Below are 15,672 nucleotides of genomic sequence, written 5' to 3'. Positions count from 1 at the left end.
CATTCCCGCTCCCTCTCTCTCCCACCTTCCCCCTCTCCCTCGCCCTCTCTCTCCCACCTTCTCCCCCTACAGTGTAAGCTGGAGCTGCAGGTATGTCTGACTGGGAAACAGCTTACCCAGCAGTGCGAAGGCAAGTGTCCGTGTCCAACAGAGCACACTCTGACCTCTGAACCCGGGAACAAACCAGGTGACTCCAAGTCGCGGGCACAGAGTACCAATGATATGGGATAGCCCATACTGCACTCAGACCAGGCCGGGCCATAGGCTGTTGACCTGACATCACTCCAGGCCCATCTGAACCGTGGTTTAAAGACCCAGTGGTGTTGGCCCAGAATGTTATCACCATAGAAAACTGAAGGCTAGCAAGGAAGAATCATTGATCCCTGACCACAATGCCATGGCTGAGATCAGCGGCTCACCCTGTGGGAGGGTGAATCTGCAAAGTTCAGTCCCATCGCACTGTTGGCTGTAACCTGACCACATTAGTAATGAAAGGAGCCAACCGCCCATTTCACTTGCAACGCACCATATTTATTTTTCCTTTCACATCTGTTGTGTGGTCGCCCTGACTCTACCTTTTGAAAGAGGTTCCAGAATTAGCAACAAGTCTACTTGTTAGATACATTTGTGGGACAATCATTTCAACTCTGTCTCTATTTATATACCTATATGCACGGGTCACGATGCTCCCTTGCATCATCCATTTAAATAAATCCTAATTTTACATCTTGTCCAAATCTATGATTCACCTTGACTGCCACAGTTCACCAGCCACTGAAGGTGAGCAGTAAAGTAATGGCCCTTATGTTTGAGTATAATCGCAGCTTCAAGTCCCACTCCAGCACTTGCCGCTCCAGGGTTTGAGTGCACAATCTAGGCTAATGTGGCTTCAGTAGACACATCTGCATTCCAATAACCATTTGGATGGAATAATTCATTCTGATCGTCCCTTTATGCTTCCAGTATTGTTCCCAAATGCATACCCCTTGTAACCGATTGTGCATTTCATAACTATGGATTTATGCCACGTGAATATTAGTGTACAAACAATTAATGCAATTTTTTCCTTTCTCTTTAAACGTTAAAATTTGGACGTAGAAATTGCAAGACGAAAAAGTTTGCCTTCTACCATTCTGGTAGTCACATGATACAACGATAATGGATTGTTGACTAATTGTAGGAATCAATCTCCATCAATGAGTCTACAACAGACCCAGACAGGAAATCCCCCAGTGGTGGAGAGCTTTGGGAACCGGGGTGGGGGGGGGGGAGTGAAATTGGACACAAAATGGACGGAATCGCATTGGTCGCCCAATATAGGCTCCGCCCAATATAGGCTCCGCCCAACTGGTTATCAGGTGTGTCGTATAACGGGCGACCAATGCGACTCCGCCCGTTTTGTGTTCCTGCCCAAGTCCAATTTCTCCCCCCCCCCCCGACCCCAAAAAGTCCAAACTTTCCTATTCCTCCCAAACGTGTTACACTGAGCACATGTTGTTTCTCAAATTAATGGGCAAAGTGGTCAACGTTCGTACTCTGACATCCCACAGCATCATTTCAAGGCCTGTGCATCAGTTCATGTGCTGTACTAAACATGCCACAGCTATTTTATCATTTGCTCTCTCTCTCTTTCCCTCTCCAGCTGGCTGCACAGGCCAGGACCTCGCAGATCTCGGCGATCGACTCAGGGACTGGTTCCAACTACTGCATGAAAATGCCAAACAGAACAGCTCAGGGAGCCTCGGTGACAGTACCCCCAGTGGTAAGGAAACCCAAAAACTATCAGTTTCTGAGACGTTCTCTAGCTGATATAACAGGCAGTGAACTGTTGCTGCTCACAGAACAAGGCATTAACTGGCACACTGCGCCAGTGCACAAATTACACGTACCAGGGCCTTCCAGTCCCAGAGCTGTGCCAGTGTAAGCGTTGTATTTGTACCCGTCTCAGACCCGGGAATAATGCATACAAGACCCATACTGATACTGAGACAGAGCACTGGGACTGGTACACACAATAGCTGCCCCAGTACTGCTCTGGGAATCATGTACACAATTGTCTAACAGCTCCAGACGCCATTCCCCAACACAGGCTCCTTGATGAGCTCAAAGATTCACCAAAGCTTTTGAAGCAAAGGGAAGGAGAAATGTGAGAAAGTGTAGTCACATCCCGTAAGAGCATTTCTTCCACTCGGGCCCCAAATTTTGGAATGGTTTTGACCTCCTCCATCTCCAGAATCATCTCCGATGCCCATCTACCCACACTCCTCCCTCAACCAACACCACTAAAGGAACAGATTAGCTAGTCGTTCATCCCATTGTGGGATCTTGCTGTGTGCAACATGGCTGCTGAGTTTGCTTGCATAACAAGTCGCTGCATTTTTATTGTGTGAAGCCCTTTGAGATGGAAACATGCCTTGTGATAAAGTGTTGTACAAAATGCAAATCCTTCTTTATATGTTGTTGTATCTCGGCAATACCAATCTAGAAATTGCATTATGTCCAACATTTCGGAGAGTGTTCCCAATAGAAAATAGTGCCTTAGGTGCCTGAAGGTTTTTTTTATAGCCATCTCTAGCAGCTACCTCTCTCTTAAGTCATAATCTCTGTTCCTTTCCTCTAAAGTGTTGGATAAGAGTTTGGTGGCCAGCTGCAGGGATTCGATCGGCTGGATGTTTTCCAAGCTGGATACGGATGTGGACCTGTTCCTGGATGAGATGGAGCTCGCGGCCATCAACCTGGACAAATACGAAGTCTGCGTGAGACCTTTCTTCAACTCCTGCGACACCTACAGGGACGGACACGTTTCCATGGCCGAGTGGTGCTTCTGCTTCTGGAGGGAAAGTACGTTGTGCGTTCATGGACAGTCCCTTACTTCAGAGCATGTCCTGTTTTGTGCTGTGATAGTAGTGCCTGAGCGTTCGTGGATGGTCCCTTACTTCAGGAAGTGTCTTGTTTTGTGCAGTGATAATAGTTCGAGTATTTGTGGACGGTCCCTTACATCAGGACATGTCCTGTTTTGTGCAGTGATCGTAGTGTGAGCCTTTGTGAACGGTCCCTTATTTCAGGATGTGTCTCGTTTTGTGCGGTGATAATAGTGCAAGTGTTCGTGAATGGTCCCTTACATCAGGACATGTCCTGTTTTATGCAGGCTGGTGAACAAGCACCCTCTAATTTAAGGAGGGCACTGGTAATAAAATAATGGACGATTTGCACAGATTAATCTCAACAAGGTAGACTTTCAACTTGTGTTGGCAATCGGACGCCCGTTATGGAAACCACCCAATTATCATTTCCGTTTATATAGCCCAATACCACTTCACCTTGTTATCTCTCTTCCTTCAAATGCTCCCCCAAAATCCCATCTTTTTGGCCAACCTTTCAGTCTCTCCCCTAACTTCTTCTATTTGCTGTTCTGTATCCATCTTTTTAGTAAGTTTATTCTTGGGATGTGGGCGTTGCTGGCGAGGCCGGCGTTTATTGCCCATCCCCTAGTTGCCCTTGAGAAGGTGGTGGTGAGCCGCCTTCTTGAACCGCTGCAGTCCGTGTGGTGAAGGTTCTCCCACAGTGCTGTTAGGTAGGGAATTCCAGGATTTTGACCCAGCGACGATGAAGGAACGGCCGATATATGCCCAAGTTGGGATGGTGTGTGACTTGGAGGGGAACCTCTCCTTTTTGTAGAAACTTTTACCATGCAAATTATTGTATGCCTTTTATGCTTTTTATGTAATCAATATTTAGAGATTTAATGTAAAAACTTTTTTTAGTTTTATATAGTCCAAAAGTGGCTTTATTTATCGTGGTCTGTCCCAACCCACCTCTGACCGGGTGACTTGCGTTGCACCATTTATTTCCATAGGAACACTGAATCCAAAACTCTGCTGCCCGTATCCTGACTCGCACCCAATCCCGTTCATTCGTCACCCCTGTGCTCGCTGACCTTATATTGGCTCCTGGTCCAGCAACGCCTTGAATTAAAAATTCTCATCCTTTGGTTTAAATTCCTCCATGGCCTCGCCCCCCCTCCCTATCTCTGTAACCCCCTCCAGCCCTACAACCCTCCGAGATCCCTGCGTTCATACAATTCTGGCCTCTTGTGCATCCCCGATTTCCTTCGCCCCACCATTGGCGGGGCCGTGCCTTCAGCTGTCTGGGCCCTGAGCTCTGGAATTCCCTCCCTAAACCTCTCTGCCTCTTTACCTCTCTCTCCTCCTTTAAGACGCTCCTTAAAACCTACCTCTTTGACCAAGCTTTTGGCCACCTGTCCTAATAGCTCATGTGGCTCTGTGTTAAATTTTGTTTGATAATCGCTCCTGTGAAGCACCTTGGGACGTTTTACTACGTTAGAGGCGCTGTATAAATGCATGTTGTTGTTGTTGGACCATCTCTTTCTGTTGTCGCAGAGCCCCCCTGCCTGGCGGAGCTGGAGAGGATTCAACTGCAGGAGACAACACGGAAGGTGCCCGGTGAGTCCCAGCCAGAAACTGCAGTCTTCTTCACACCCTCTGGGGATCTAATCACTCACAGTCTCAGCTTTAGAAGCAAATCCAAGTGAACTCGTCCGTGCAAACGAATATCTGAAATGCATCCCCTGTGCCCTTTTCTGTAACACACAGAAAAATTAAAAACTGTGAGAGGCGCTATATCGATGCGAGTCTTTCTCCCTTTCAAGTAGAACCTAATTATTGAGAGCGAGACAGTTTCGAGCAGCAACATTAATTTCGTCAGTTATACACTTTGGGAAAAGTTCAAAGGATATATGAATCTGTCCTCAGATACCCTGCCGGTACTTACAGACTAGGCTCAGGTGCGAACAATACGTCAGGTGCCCATTGAACTGTCCCCACTGTGAATGACCGTTACCTGGTCGCCCAGTGGTTATGGTCCAGGGCCAGCAACCCGGAAGTGTTGAGTTTAAATCCCACCAGGGCAAGTTGTGAAAGCAAATTCAGTTAATCTGCTAATTCGTGGGCAAAAAAATGACCATGGGAAAGGTTTGATAGGGTAAACGTAGAGAAAATATTTCCACTTGTAGTAGGGGGAAGGAGACCAGAACTAGGGGCCATAAATATAAAATCGTCACTAATAAATCCAATAAGGAATTCAGGAGAAACTTCTTTACCCAAAGAGTGGTGAGAATGTGGAACTCGATACCACAAGGAGTAGTTGAGGCAAATAGTATAGATGCATTTAAGAGAAAGTGAGATGAACACATGAGAGAACAAGGAATAGAAGGATATGCTGATAGGGTTAGATGACGAGGGGTGAGAAAGAATGTCCCTGGTCTATATTTTGTCCCTGATGTTGGGAGAAGGGGCTCCAACTTGCACCCCTCTCTTGGACTTTACCTCAGTCTCTTTGGGGAAGCCCCTGGCCTTGTCTCGCTGGCACCCTGGGACATCCTGGTTGAGGTTGCGTGTGAGGATTTTAGCTGTGAACCTGTATGCCCTCTCCATGGGACCCTGGGATGGGCCTGCTCTTTGAAGGATGATCCTCAGTGTGAGGGAGCCTTTCCATTAGCCCTGCCATCTTGTGCGGTGTTATTCAGCTCAGGACTTCGGTTTGGAAAGTGTTTCAGCATCAGTGTTTGCAAGAGTAAATCAGATTTTAGGCTGTTTGGCAGATAAGTGATGGTTAATGATTAGAAGGTCATTCAGAGAACTGGTTATTTGCGGTTTGAGAAGGTTTAAGCCACAGCAAATCAAGAAGTAGATTAGATTGTTTCTATAGTTTATCTCTGTCACTCATACGCAAATATAAAAAAAACACATAAATCCAGAGAAGCTGATGGAAGCTTGTTTAGCAGAGAGGCCTTACAAATGTCCCTGTAAATTGGGATTGCCTTTACAGCACAGGTCAGAAGGGGTTTGGTGAGCAGGGATTGAGGTGACTGAACAAGTCAAGTTCTGTTTTTATTGAGCTGGGGATATTTACCGGTGTATTAGCGGTCACATTCTCCTGACAGTCCATATTTCCATGAAAACCAAGGAAATAATCCACGGTTCCTTTGATTGAGCATATGGGATCAGTCTAAGGCAACGTGGATTACTTCAACTGGCTAAATCCTCCAGTTGTGTTTGATGCTCGTTGCAGTGCACAGCCTAGTCAGCCTAAGTAGGTCGTGTTGTTATTCTTGCCTCCATAACAACTGAGACTGCCATTCCAAAGTAATTAATTGGCTGTGAATTAATTGGACTTTGGGACATCCCGAGGTACCAGGTGTCAGGCGTGGCTCAGTGGGTAGCTCTCTCACCTTTGAGGTCAGAAGGTTGTGGGGTCCAGTCCCACTCCAGAGACTTGAGCACAAAACCGAGGCTGACGTTCCCAGTGTAGCACTGAGGGAGTGCTGCTCTGTTGGAGGTGCCGTCTTTCGGATGAGGTGTTAAACTGATGCCTCATCTGCCCTCTTAGGTGAATGAAAAAGATCCCATCGAAAAAGAGCAGGGGAGTTCTCCCCAGTGTCCTGGTCAATATTTGTCCCCTCCACCAACACCTAAAAACAGATTAACTGGTTAATATCACATTGCTGTGTGTGGGATCTTGCTGTGTTCAAATTGGCTGCTGCGTTTCCTACATTACAACAGTGACTACACTTCAAAAAGTACTTAATTGGCTGTAAAGCGCTTTGGGATGTCCTGAGGTTGTGAAAGGCGCTATATAAATGCAAGCTTTTTCTTGTTATTCAAAGAGTTGATGGTCAGGCTCTGCCCACAGTGAGTGACTAACCGCATTCTCTCTTTCACAGGTACCTTCATCCCCAGCTGCGATGAGGACGGTTACTATCGGCAGCTGCAGTGTGACGCTTATTCTGGCGAATGTTGGTGTGTCGACCCGCATGGCGGTGAAGTGACCGGAACCCGCGTTAGAGGAAACCCCGACTGCGGTAATACCATCGTATCGGCTTCGCTTTGATCTAAAGTCGCTCTGGCAGATCCATAAAATCCTCCCTCGCTCACCAGATGGCATCCCCCCAAGCAAACTCATCCTGAGCTTTGGGCCCGAGACATTATTTTATTTCTAGTGGATTTAGGGGCTCAGAGGGTTAAATTTTGAGGACAGGTTGCTTAAACTTGGCTTGTATCCCCTTGAGTTTAATAGATTACGGGGCGATCTAGGTGACAGATCAGCCATGATCTCATTGAATGGCGGAATAGGCTCGAGGGGCTGAATGGCCTCCTCCTGTTCCTATGATCTGATCGAGGAGTTTAAAATGTTAAAAGGATTCGATGGGATAGATACGGGGAAACTATTTTCTCCGATGGGGGAATCAAGAACCAGGGGGCACCATCTTAAAATTAGAACTAGACCATTCAGGATGGAAGTCGGGAAGCATTTTTTCACACAAAGGGTAGTGGAAATCTGGAATTCTCTCCCCAAAAGGCTGTGGATGCTGAGGGTCAACTGGAGCTTTCAAGACTGAGATCGATAGATTTTTGTTAGGTAAGGGTAACAAGAGATATGGTGCAAAGGCAGGAAAATGGAGTTAAGATACAGATAAGCCGTGATCTTATTGAATGGTGGAGCAGGCCGGAGGGGCTGAATGGCCTACTCCTGTTTCAATGTTGCTATTTTGTGCTCTTTAAGATGAGGAGGAATGTCAGTGTTGGGCAGTGGAAAACTTTTTTTTTAATGATTGTTACCCTTGTCAATATCAAATGCTCTTCCTAGGGGTTACCACCCCTCCAGAATTGTCCTGGAGTCTCGAGGAATTAGGCAATCCAGGAGATAAACCTTTTGTTTATTAGTTATAAAAATATTGGAGAAAGCAACAAAAGGCTACAGTCAAGAGTCATCCAATCGGGTAATGAAGAGTCTGTTTGCTTTCCAATTGGCTGTGGGAAGGCGGTGCTCAACGAGGACGGACATTTCAATGGTGGGAGCGTGGGGGTGGAGTGGTTGGAGGTCAGAGGTCATGTGATGGAACCTCCCGGAATGCGTCCGAACAGATTTGGCGACCCTAGCACTTCCTTTCCCTTCCTCCTCTCCGCTTCTTGAAGCCATGATCTTATTGAATGGCGGAGCAGGCTCGAGGGGCCGATTGGCCTACTCCTGCTCCTATTTCTTATGTTCTTATGTTCTTCCTCCTGTCAGTGCCCTTCCTTCCCTTCTCTCTGTCCCTTCTCTTCCTCCCCTCGCTCTTGTTGGTAACTTTGCTGCATGATGTTCTTTGCGCCGTGTCTGAACCTGATTTTCCGCCCATTTTCCAGATGACGTGATAAGTTTCTCCGGCGACTTTGGGAGTGGAGTTGGCTGGGAGGACGAGGAAGAGAAAGAGACAGAAGAGAATGCTGAAGAAACCGAGGAGGAAGAAGGTGAAGTTGGGGAGGCTGATGATGGCGGCTACATCTGGTAGAGGAGAAACAGCTGTACGATTAGCACTACTAACCTATTGGCACATATTCTCCACCCATCATACACCACTTCTACTCCTTCTGATTAACTCCTCCTCTGTCCCACAGTGTACACTACCAGTTAATTCACCAGTGCATACATAATTGACACTGCTAACCGCACAACTTAACGCTACTGATTTATCACACTGACACTATTGGGCACAGCAAGATATTGTTAATGAGCGACTGCACTAACCAATGATGTTACTGACCACAGCAAATATATCATTTACACATCACAGTCCTGAATGTGTCACCGTCAAACCATGAGGAGGGGGAGGGGTGTGAATCAGGACTTCATCTCTGTGGGAAGCATTTGAGTATCGATATAGAGAAATAGAGAGATAACTAGCAGCTGTTTCATTTTAAAGTAATATTAGTTGACTGTATAGTAGACAACGTCAGACCCCACCCACTGCCCCAGACTCACCGCCCCTCACTCACCGCCCCTCACTCACCGCCCCTCACTCACCGCCCCTCACCCACCGCCCCTCACTCACCGCCCCTCACCCACCGCCCCTCACTCACCGCCCCTCACTCACCGCCCCTCACCCACCGCCCCTCACTCACCGCCCCTCACTCACCGCCCCTCACCCACTGCCCCTCACCCACTGCCCCTCACTCACCGCCCCTCACCCACCGCCACTCACCCACCGCCCCTCACCCACCGCCCCTCACCCACCGCCCCTCACTCACCGCCCCTCACCCACCGCCCCTCACCCACCGCCCCTCACCCACCGCCCCTCACTCACAGCCCCTCACCCACCGCCCCTCACCCACCGCCCCTCACCCACCGCCCCTCACCCACAGCCCCTCACCCACAGCCCCTCACCCACCGCCCCTCACCCACCGCCCCTCACCCATTGCTCACCCACCGCCCCTCACCCACCGCCCCTCACCCACCGCCCCTCACCCACCGCCCCTCACCCACAGCCCCTCACCCACAGCCCCTCACCCACCGCCCCTCACCCACCGCCCCTCACCCATTGCTCACCCACCGCCCCTCACCCACCGCCCCTCACCCATTGCTCACCCATATGTGCCGGTAATTATAGTGTTTATGTAAGTTTGCATTAATTTTGATGTGAGACTCGGAACATTTCCAAACTCGAGAATAAGTCCGCACAGTGCAGCATTTCTGTCGGGCGTGCGTATGCAGTGGGGGAAGAGGGAGCAGGAGTGGGAAGCCCTCCAAAATGGTCCAAGTGCAGATGTGAATACAGTTTGCAAGTGCCATCCACAGTCTTGGTTACTCAAGTGCGGAAATGTCACAAAAACCAAACAGCCCAATCTCACTTGGGAAAATCAGCAATCCTGACACTTTGTGTAAAATGCAGGTGTGTTTACTGTCAGCGGAGTTACTCTCTCAAAAGCTGGAGGGAACCTTTGGAAAGTCAGCACCAATCTGAAAGTCCTAGCACATTAATTGAGCAAGAGGAATACACCCCAGCTTTAAATTTGCCCAACTTGTGGTCCCACTCTGAATTCCGTCAGACTGTTTAATATAATAAGCACAGGATGGAATTGTCAAACCAGCTTATTTAATGTAATATTTTCAACAACAGATCATGTTTCTCTCTGGAAGCTATTTTCAGTACCAACTATAGCACTGAAAATGTGTCACTTAAAATAAACTCCTGAATGAAACATTATCTTTAACAAAAAATTTCCTCTGTAGACAAACATGAGCCTAGTGTTCGTAATTCCTGCTACCAGACCAGGCTGTGTTGACACACATCGATGTTGGAGGGAGGGCAGGTTGTTGCTATGGAATTAGTGAAGTGTAATTTTTTATTCCTGCTGGCACCCAGTACTAAAATTACCTCCATCCCACAATATTTTACTAACCTCCAGTTGAAAGGATGGCAGCAAACTAAGATTATATAATCCATGAATGATTACAGTGCTGTTACTTGGTTGATCCACTGGGAGGCATGTGTGAGTGATGCAGGAAGAGGACACACATTCCCACACTCACACACACATTCATTCATTCACACCCACACACACACATTCACACCCACACACACACATTCACACCCATACACACATTCATTCATTCACACCCACACACACATTCGCACACTCGTTCACACACACATTCACACATACAGTTACACACATTCGCACACTCGTTCACACACACATTCACACATACAGTTACACACATTCGCACACTCGTTCACACACACATTCACACATACAGTTACACACATTCACACACTCGTTCACACACACATTCACACATACAGTTACACACATTCACACACTCGTTCACACACATTCACACACACAGTTACACACATTCGCACACTCGTTCACACACACATTCACACATACAGTTACACACATTCGCACACTCGTTCACACACACATTCACACACACAGTTACACACATTCACACACTCGTTCACACACACATTCACATCCAATTCCAAGTTGGCGGGGCCAAAACTTCCATTATTCAGCATGTTGACTGATGTAGGATATAGAGATGTCTCGCTGGAGCAGTGGGAGGGGGAATGTTCTGAAGTTACAGGTAAGACTCCAGGGAGGGGGGAATTGCCCATTTTGCCACTAGTAGTGAGGTCACACGTGTGTTCATGTAAATTCCCATCTTGGTATTCCGAGTGAAATTGTGAAAAGGATCTTATTAGAAAACACTGACCAGAGGAAATCTTCATGAACATCTTTAGGATGTCCCGACACATAGCGACTGGAGTGGGTCAGATCAGAAGGAGCTTTGCTCTGTATGAACTCCTGCTATACCTGACACAGGTACAAGCTGTGAAGGACAAGATCAGGACTGATGTCAAGAGGCACTTCCTCATGCACAGCGTGATCAATACCAGGGGTAATCTCCGTGGAGGCAACACTCTGGAATCATTCAAGAGGCAGTTCAGTGCTGTGATGGGGGAGGTTGGAGGCTTTTATTGAAAGGATGAACTAAATTGCTGTGTTCATCTGCATGTTCCTCCACAATGACCAGTTATTGATGCTGTCACTGAAAATGTGCTATTCTACAGCCCTGGTGAATATAGAATTTTCCAACCAACATCCCCCTCTCCATCTTCCAGCGATAGTGTAAAACAGACGATATTGACTGCCCGTTAAACACCTCTCCCGATTCCCGTTTAACGGGCAGCCCAGCCAATATCACCGGTTTTACACTATTGCCCAAAGTCAAAATTACCCCCCCTCCCCGGTCTCCCCCTGCAATCTACTAAATCCACTGAGGTAATGTTCCTGTACATTGGCGCAAAAATAGCATCAGACGTGACAGTGCACGGAATCAACAACTTGCATTTATACTGCGCCATTAACGGAGCGATTCACGTCAAGTCTCCAGGGACTTGAGCGCATTATCCAGGCCAACACTCCAATCCAGTACTGAGGGAGCGCTGCACTGGTCGGAGGTGCTGTCTTTCGGACGAGACGTTAAACTGAGACCCCCGTCTGCCCTCGCAGGTGGACAGAAAAGATCCCACGGCACTGTTTAAAGAACTGCAGGGGAGTTCTCCCCGGTGTCCTGGGTCAATATTTATCCCTTAACCATCACTGCTAAAACAGATTATCTGGTCATTTATCATATTGCTGTGGGGCTTTGACTTGTAGAGGTTGGTAGTGCATTATACTGGGATAGAGAATTTTAATAACAAGATCACCCACTGTTTAAACACTGCACGGCAATTCTTTGCTGGTTACAACTTGAACAGTTATGACTGTGTTACCCAAACGCCCTCCTGAGCTCCCCCTGCAGCGGGGGGAACGGCTTGGACCAGTTTGGATTGATCTTGTACCTACACCGTTCTTCCATATTCCAGTTACTGTTTCTCAGATGTAGGTGGCGTTTGTAGCACAAAGCACTTGGCCTGAAACCATCCTCTTGATTGTAGTATTCACTGTTTTCTCCAAATAATTACCGCAAATGTACTCTTTTGTATTTTATTTCTCGGGTCAGAGCACATATTTGGGCGTGACAGCTTTCGTTTATGTGTAAATGATGTAGTCAAGAGACTTGTGGGTCCTGTGTTTTATATTTTAAAATTTCTTAAGTGCAAATCATTTCACAAGGACCAAGTATTACACAAGAAGTCTGAGTCCACAGTGATGCCACTCACCTCTAAAAGGTTGATGGATCCAATAAAGGTTTAGGAGTGAGCTTTAAAGTACCTGATTGAAGAGTTTGGAGATATTAGCACTGCTCGAGGTAAGGGAAGGAACTTAAGTGTTGCTTAAAGTAGGAGGTTAACAAGTAGGGATGGGGAGAGGAGTCTACGACAGAATAACCATACTTGGACTCTGGTGGGGAGCAGGCTTAATGGTCCAAATGTTTTTCCACTTTCTCCGGACTTCATCTCAAGTTCTTCTGTAAAGGGAGGGGTGAGTGATGCATTGACTGGATCATTAGGGTTTCGTTCTCTTTCCAAGAGGAAAAAAGAATCCTTTTAATATTAATGAATTGCAACAGCAAACCGAGTAACGGAGCTCCATCTTAATATAAGTTTTACCGTGTTGATAAATGGTTAAAAGAAAGTTTTTTTAAAGTTAAAAGTAAAGTTGTGTTTGCATGCCTGTCTTTCATAGGAGCAAAGGTGCAATACATGTCTGCTTAAACTGTATAAACAGAGTGTAGCATAATGTAGCTAATTAGAGGGTGCATTGTAAAATCATGGAATAGCTCAAAATAGAGTGCAGTCCCACTCCTGCACTGTGGTCGAGATATTTAGAGAAGGTGGTTGAGTGGGTTGGGGAGAGGAATGTTTGATGGACCCCCTACACTAATGTCACATGGTAGTAGTGAGGAGTTCTACTAATTCCCTTCTATGACAATGGAGATGTCTGTAATGCTCTAATAATCTGTATGTAGTTCAATCTCAATCCCATATTTCACTCACTGGATAGATTAATGTATGCCTTGAGATCCATGGGATTTACTCAGAATGTATAAATCTTGTTGTACTGAATGTTAACTGCTTGGAGATGTCTTACTCTCAATATTTACATTGTATTTGATAATAAAATAACCCATTTATCCGAACACTGTTGCGTGTTGTCATTTGTGTGTTGTCATTCGGAATTCCCTCTCTAAACCTCTCCGTCTCTCTCCTCCTTTAAGATGCTCTTTAAAACGTACCTCTTTGACCAAGCTTTTGGTCACCTGTCCTAATATCTCCTTATGTGGCTCGGTCTCAAATTTTGTTTGATAATCGCTCCTGTGAAGAGCCTTGGGACGTTTTACTATGATAAAGGCGTTATATAAATGCCTTTTGTTGATGGGTATGTTTAGTTTGTCCCTCTTCCCTATGTCACCTCAGTGTCACAGCTTCTTCTATACTAATTGCTAACGCACTTTCTTATGTGCAAATTTTCCATTCCAATTCTTGCAGTTGCAAAGTTCTTATTTCCAAATTTCTCAAAGTTCATTGGCTGATCTGTAAATTGATCCCAGTGCAAATTACGTCTAGCCAATTGTCTGATATGCAAATTTATTATTTGTGATTTGAATTTATTCATTCCACTTTGGTCATCAGCACATTGCTCAGAAAGCAGAAGGTGAACCAATCAAATCACTCAGAAAATTTTGGCCGTTTCTTTGCCTGAATTACACAGAACGTACAGCACAGAAACAGGCCATTCGGCCCAATACTGGTCCAGGCCGGTATTTATGCTCCACACGAGCCTCCTCCCTCCCCTCTTTATCTAACCCAATCAGCATAACCTTCTATTCCTTTCTCCCTCGTGTGTTTATCTAGCTTCCCCATAAATGCATCTCTGCTATTCGCCTCAACTACTCCTTGTGGTAGCGAGTTCCACATTCTAACCACTCTCTGGGTAAAGAAGTTTCTCCTGAATTCTTTATTGGATTTATTAGTGACTATCTTATATTTATGGCCCTTAGTTTTGGACTCCCCCACAAGTGGAAACATCTATTTTTCCCTTTCAGTCTTATAACTACAATCTAAAGATAAGGCTTCTAACATAATAAAAGCATGAAATCCACAATTCACAATGATATAATTACATATACTTTGTCCTCCATGTCAAGTGTCCTCATTAAGGTTTTTACTTAAAGGCGTCAGTCTTTCTCAATAGTCTAGGCTCGCAGTTGATTTTGTTTCTCTCTGCGCCTGCAATCCTGTGGATGATGCAATCTGTGTGTGTTAGTGATTCTCATGTGTATGTTTATGTTACAACACAAAGCCGTTCTTTATTCACACTGTAATGAGATTTCTGCGCTTTTTTGTTTTCCCAAATTATTTGGAAACCAGCTGGCCAATGAATTTTAACAGCTCCCTTCAGGTAAAATTGCTCATTCGAACTATTATCAACTCCTTAATTTTTACTTTACACAGAATTACATTACATAGAATTTACAGCACAGAAACAGGCCATTCGGTGCAACTGGTCTATGCCGGTGTTTATGCTCCACACGAGCCTCCTCCCGTTCCACTTCATCTCATCCTATCAGCATATCCTTCTATTCCTTTCTCCCTCGTGTGTTTATCTAGCTTTCCCTTAAATGTATCTCTGCTATTCGCCTCAACTACTCCTTGTGGTAGCAAGTTCCGCATTCTAACCACTCGCTGGGTAAAGAAGTTTCTCCTGAATTCTTTATTGGATTTATTAGTGACTATCTTATATTTATGGCCCCTAGTTTTGGACTCCCCCACAAGTGGAAACATCTTCTCTACATCTACCCTCTCAAACCCCTTCATAATTTTAAAGACCTCTATCAGGTCACCTCTCAGTCTTTTTTCTAGAGAAAATAGCCCCAGCCTGTTCAATCTTTCCTGATAGTTATAACCTCTCAGTTCTGGTATCATCCTTGTAAATCTTTTTTGCACTTTTTCCAGTGCCTCTATATCCTTTTTGTAATTTGGAGACCAAAACTGTTCACAGTACTCCAAGTGTGGTCTAACCAAGGTTCTATACACGTTTAACATAACTTCTCTGCTTTTCAATTCTATTCCTCCAGAAATGAATCCCTTTGTTTGCATTTTTTATGGCCTTGTTAACCTGCGTTGCTACTTTTAATGATTTGTGAATCTGTGAGAAAGGCTCTCTGCCAATACCAGCAGTATAATGGGAAGGCAACCTGTAATTGAATTTTTGATATTCTTAAAAAATATACTAAATACGAAAACAAATCATTTTCTGCTCTTTTTCTCTGACCTTCATAAACTGACCTTTCATCAAGTACAGGAGCTGGGGATTTGCAAGCAGCTTCCAATGTACAGAAATTTTATCTCACCAATTAGTCTTTGAGACATGCCCACAG

The 15,672-nt window shown here is 45.7% G+C and overlaps 1 protein-coding gene across 2 annotated transcripts in view; it reads left to right on the top strand.

Annotated features, from left to right (window-relative positions):
• spock2 (SPARC (osteonectin), cwcv and kazal like domains proteoglycan 2) overlaps window positions 1-13,431 on the top strand; it is a 54,372-nt gene extending 40,941 nt beyond the window's left edge. For both annotated transcript variants that reach the window (XM_067972432.1, XM_067972433.1), the window contains 6 exons: window positions 73-187; window positions 1,643-1,762; window positions 2,623-2,841; window positions 4,401-4,463; window positions 6,743-6,880; window positions 8,205-13,431. In XM_067972432.1, the coding sequence (XP_067828533.1) occupies window positions 73-187; window positions 1,643-1,762; window positions 2,623-2,841; window positions 4,401-4,463; window positions 6,743-6,880; window positions 8,205-8,350 (801 nt within the window). In that variant the 3' untranslated portion in view covers window positions 8,351-13,431. The remainder of the gene's footprint in view (window positions 1-72; window positions 188-1,642; window positions 1,763-2,622; window positions 2,842-4,400; window positions 4,464-6,742; window positions 6,881-8,204) is intronic.
• The last annotated feature ends 2,241 nt before the right edge of the window (window positions 13,432-15,672 follow it).

Source organism: Heptranchias perlo, chromosome 36, assembly GCF_035084215.1.
Source record: "Heptranchias perlo isolate sHepPer1 chromosome 36, sHepPer1.hap1, whole genome shotgun sequence".
Classification (NCBI taxonomy): Eukaryota; Metazoa; Chordata; class Chondrichthyes; order Hexanchiformes; family Hexanchidae; genus Heptranchias; species Heptranchias perlo.
This window is presented reverse-complemented; position numbering and strand designations above follow the sequence as displayed.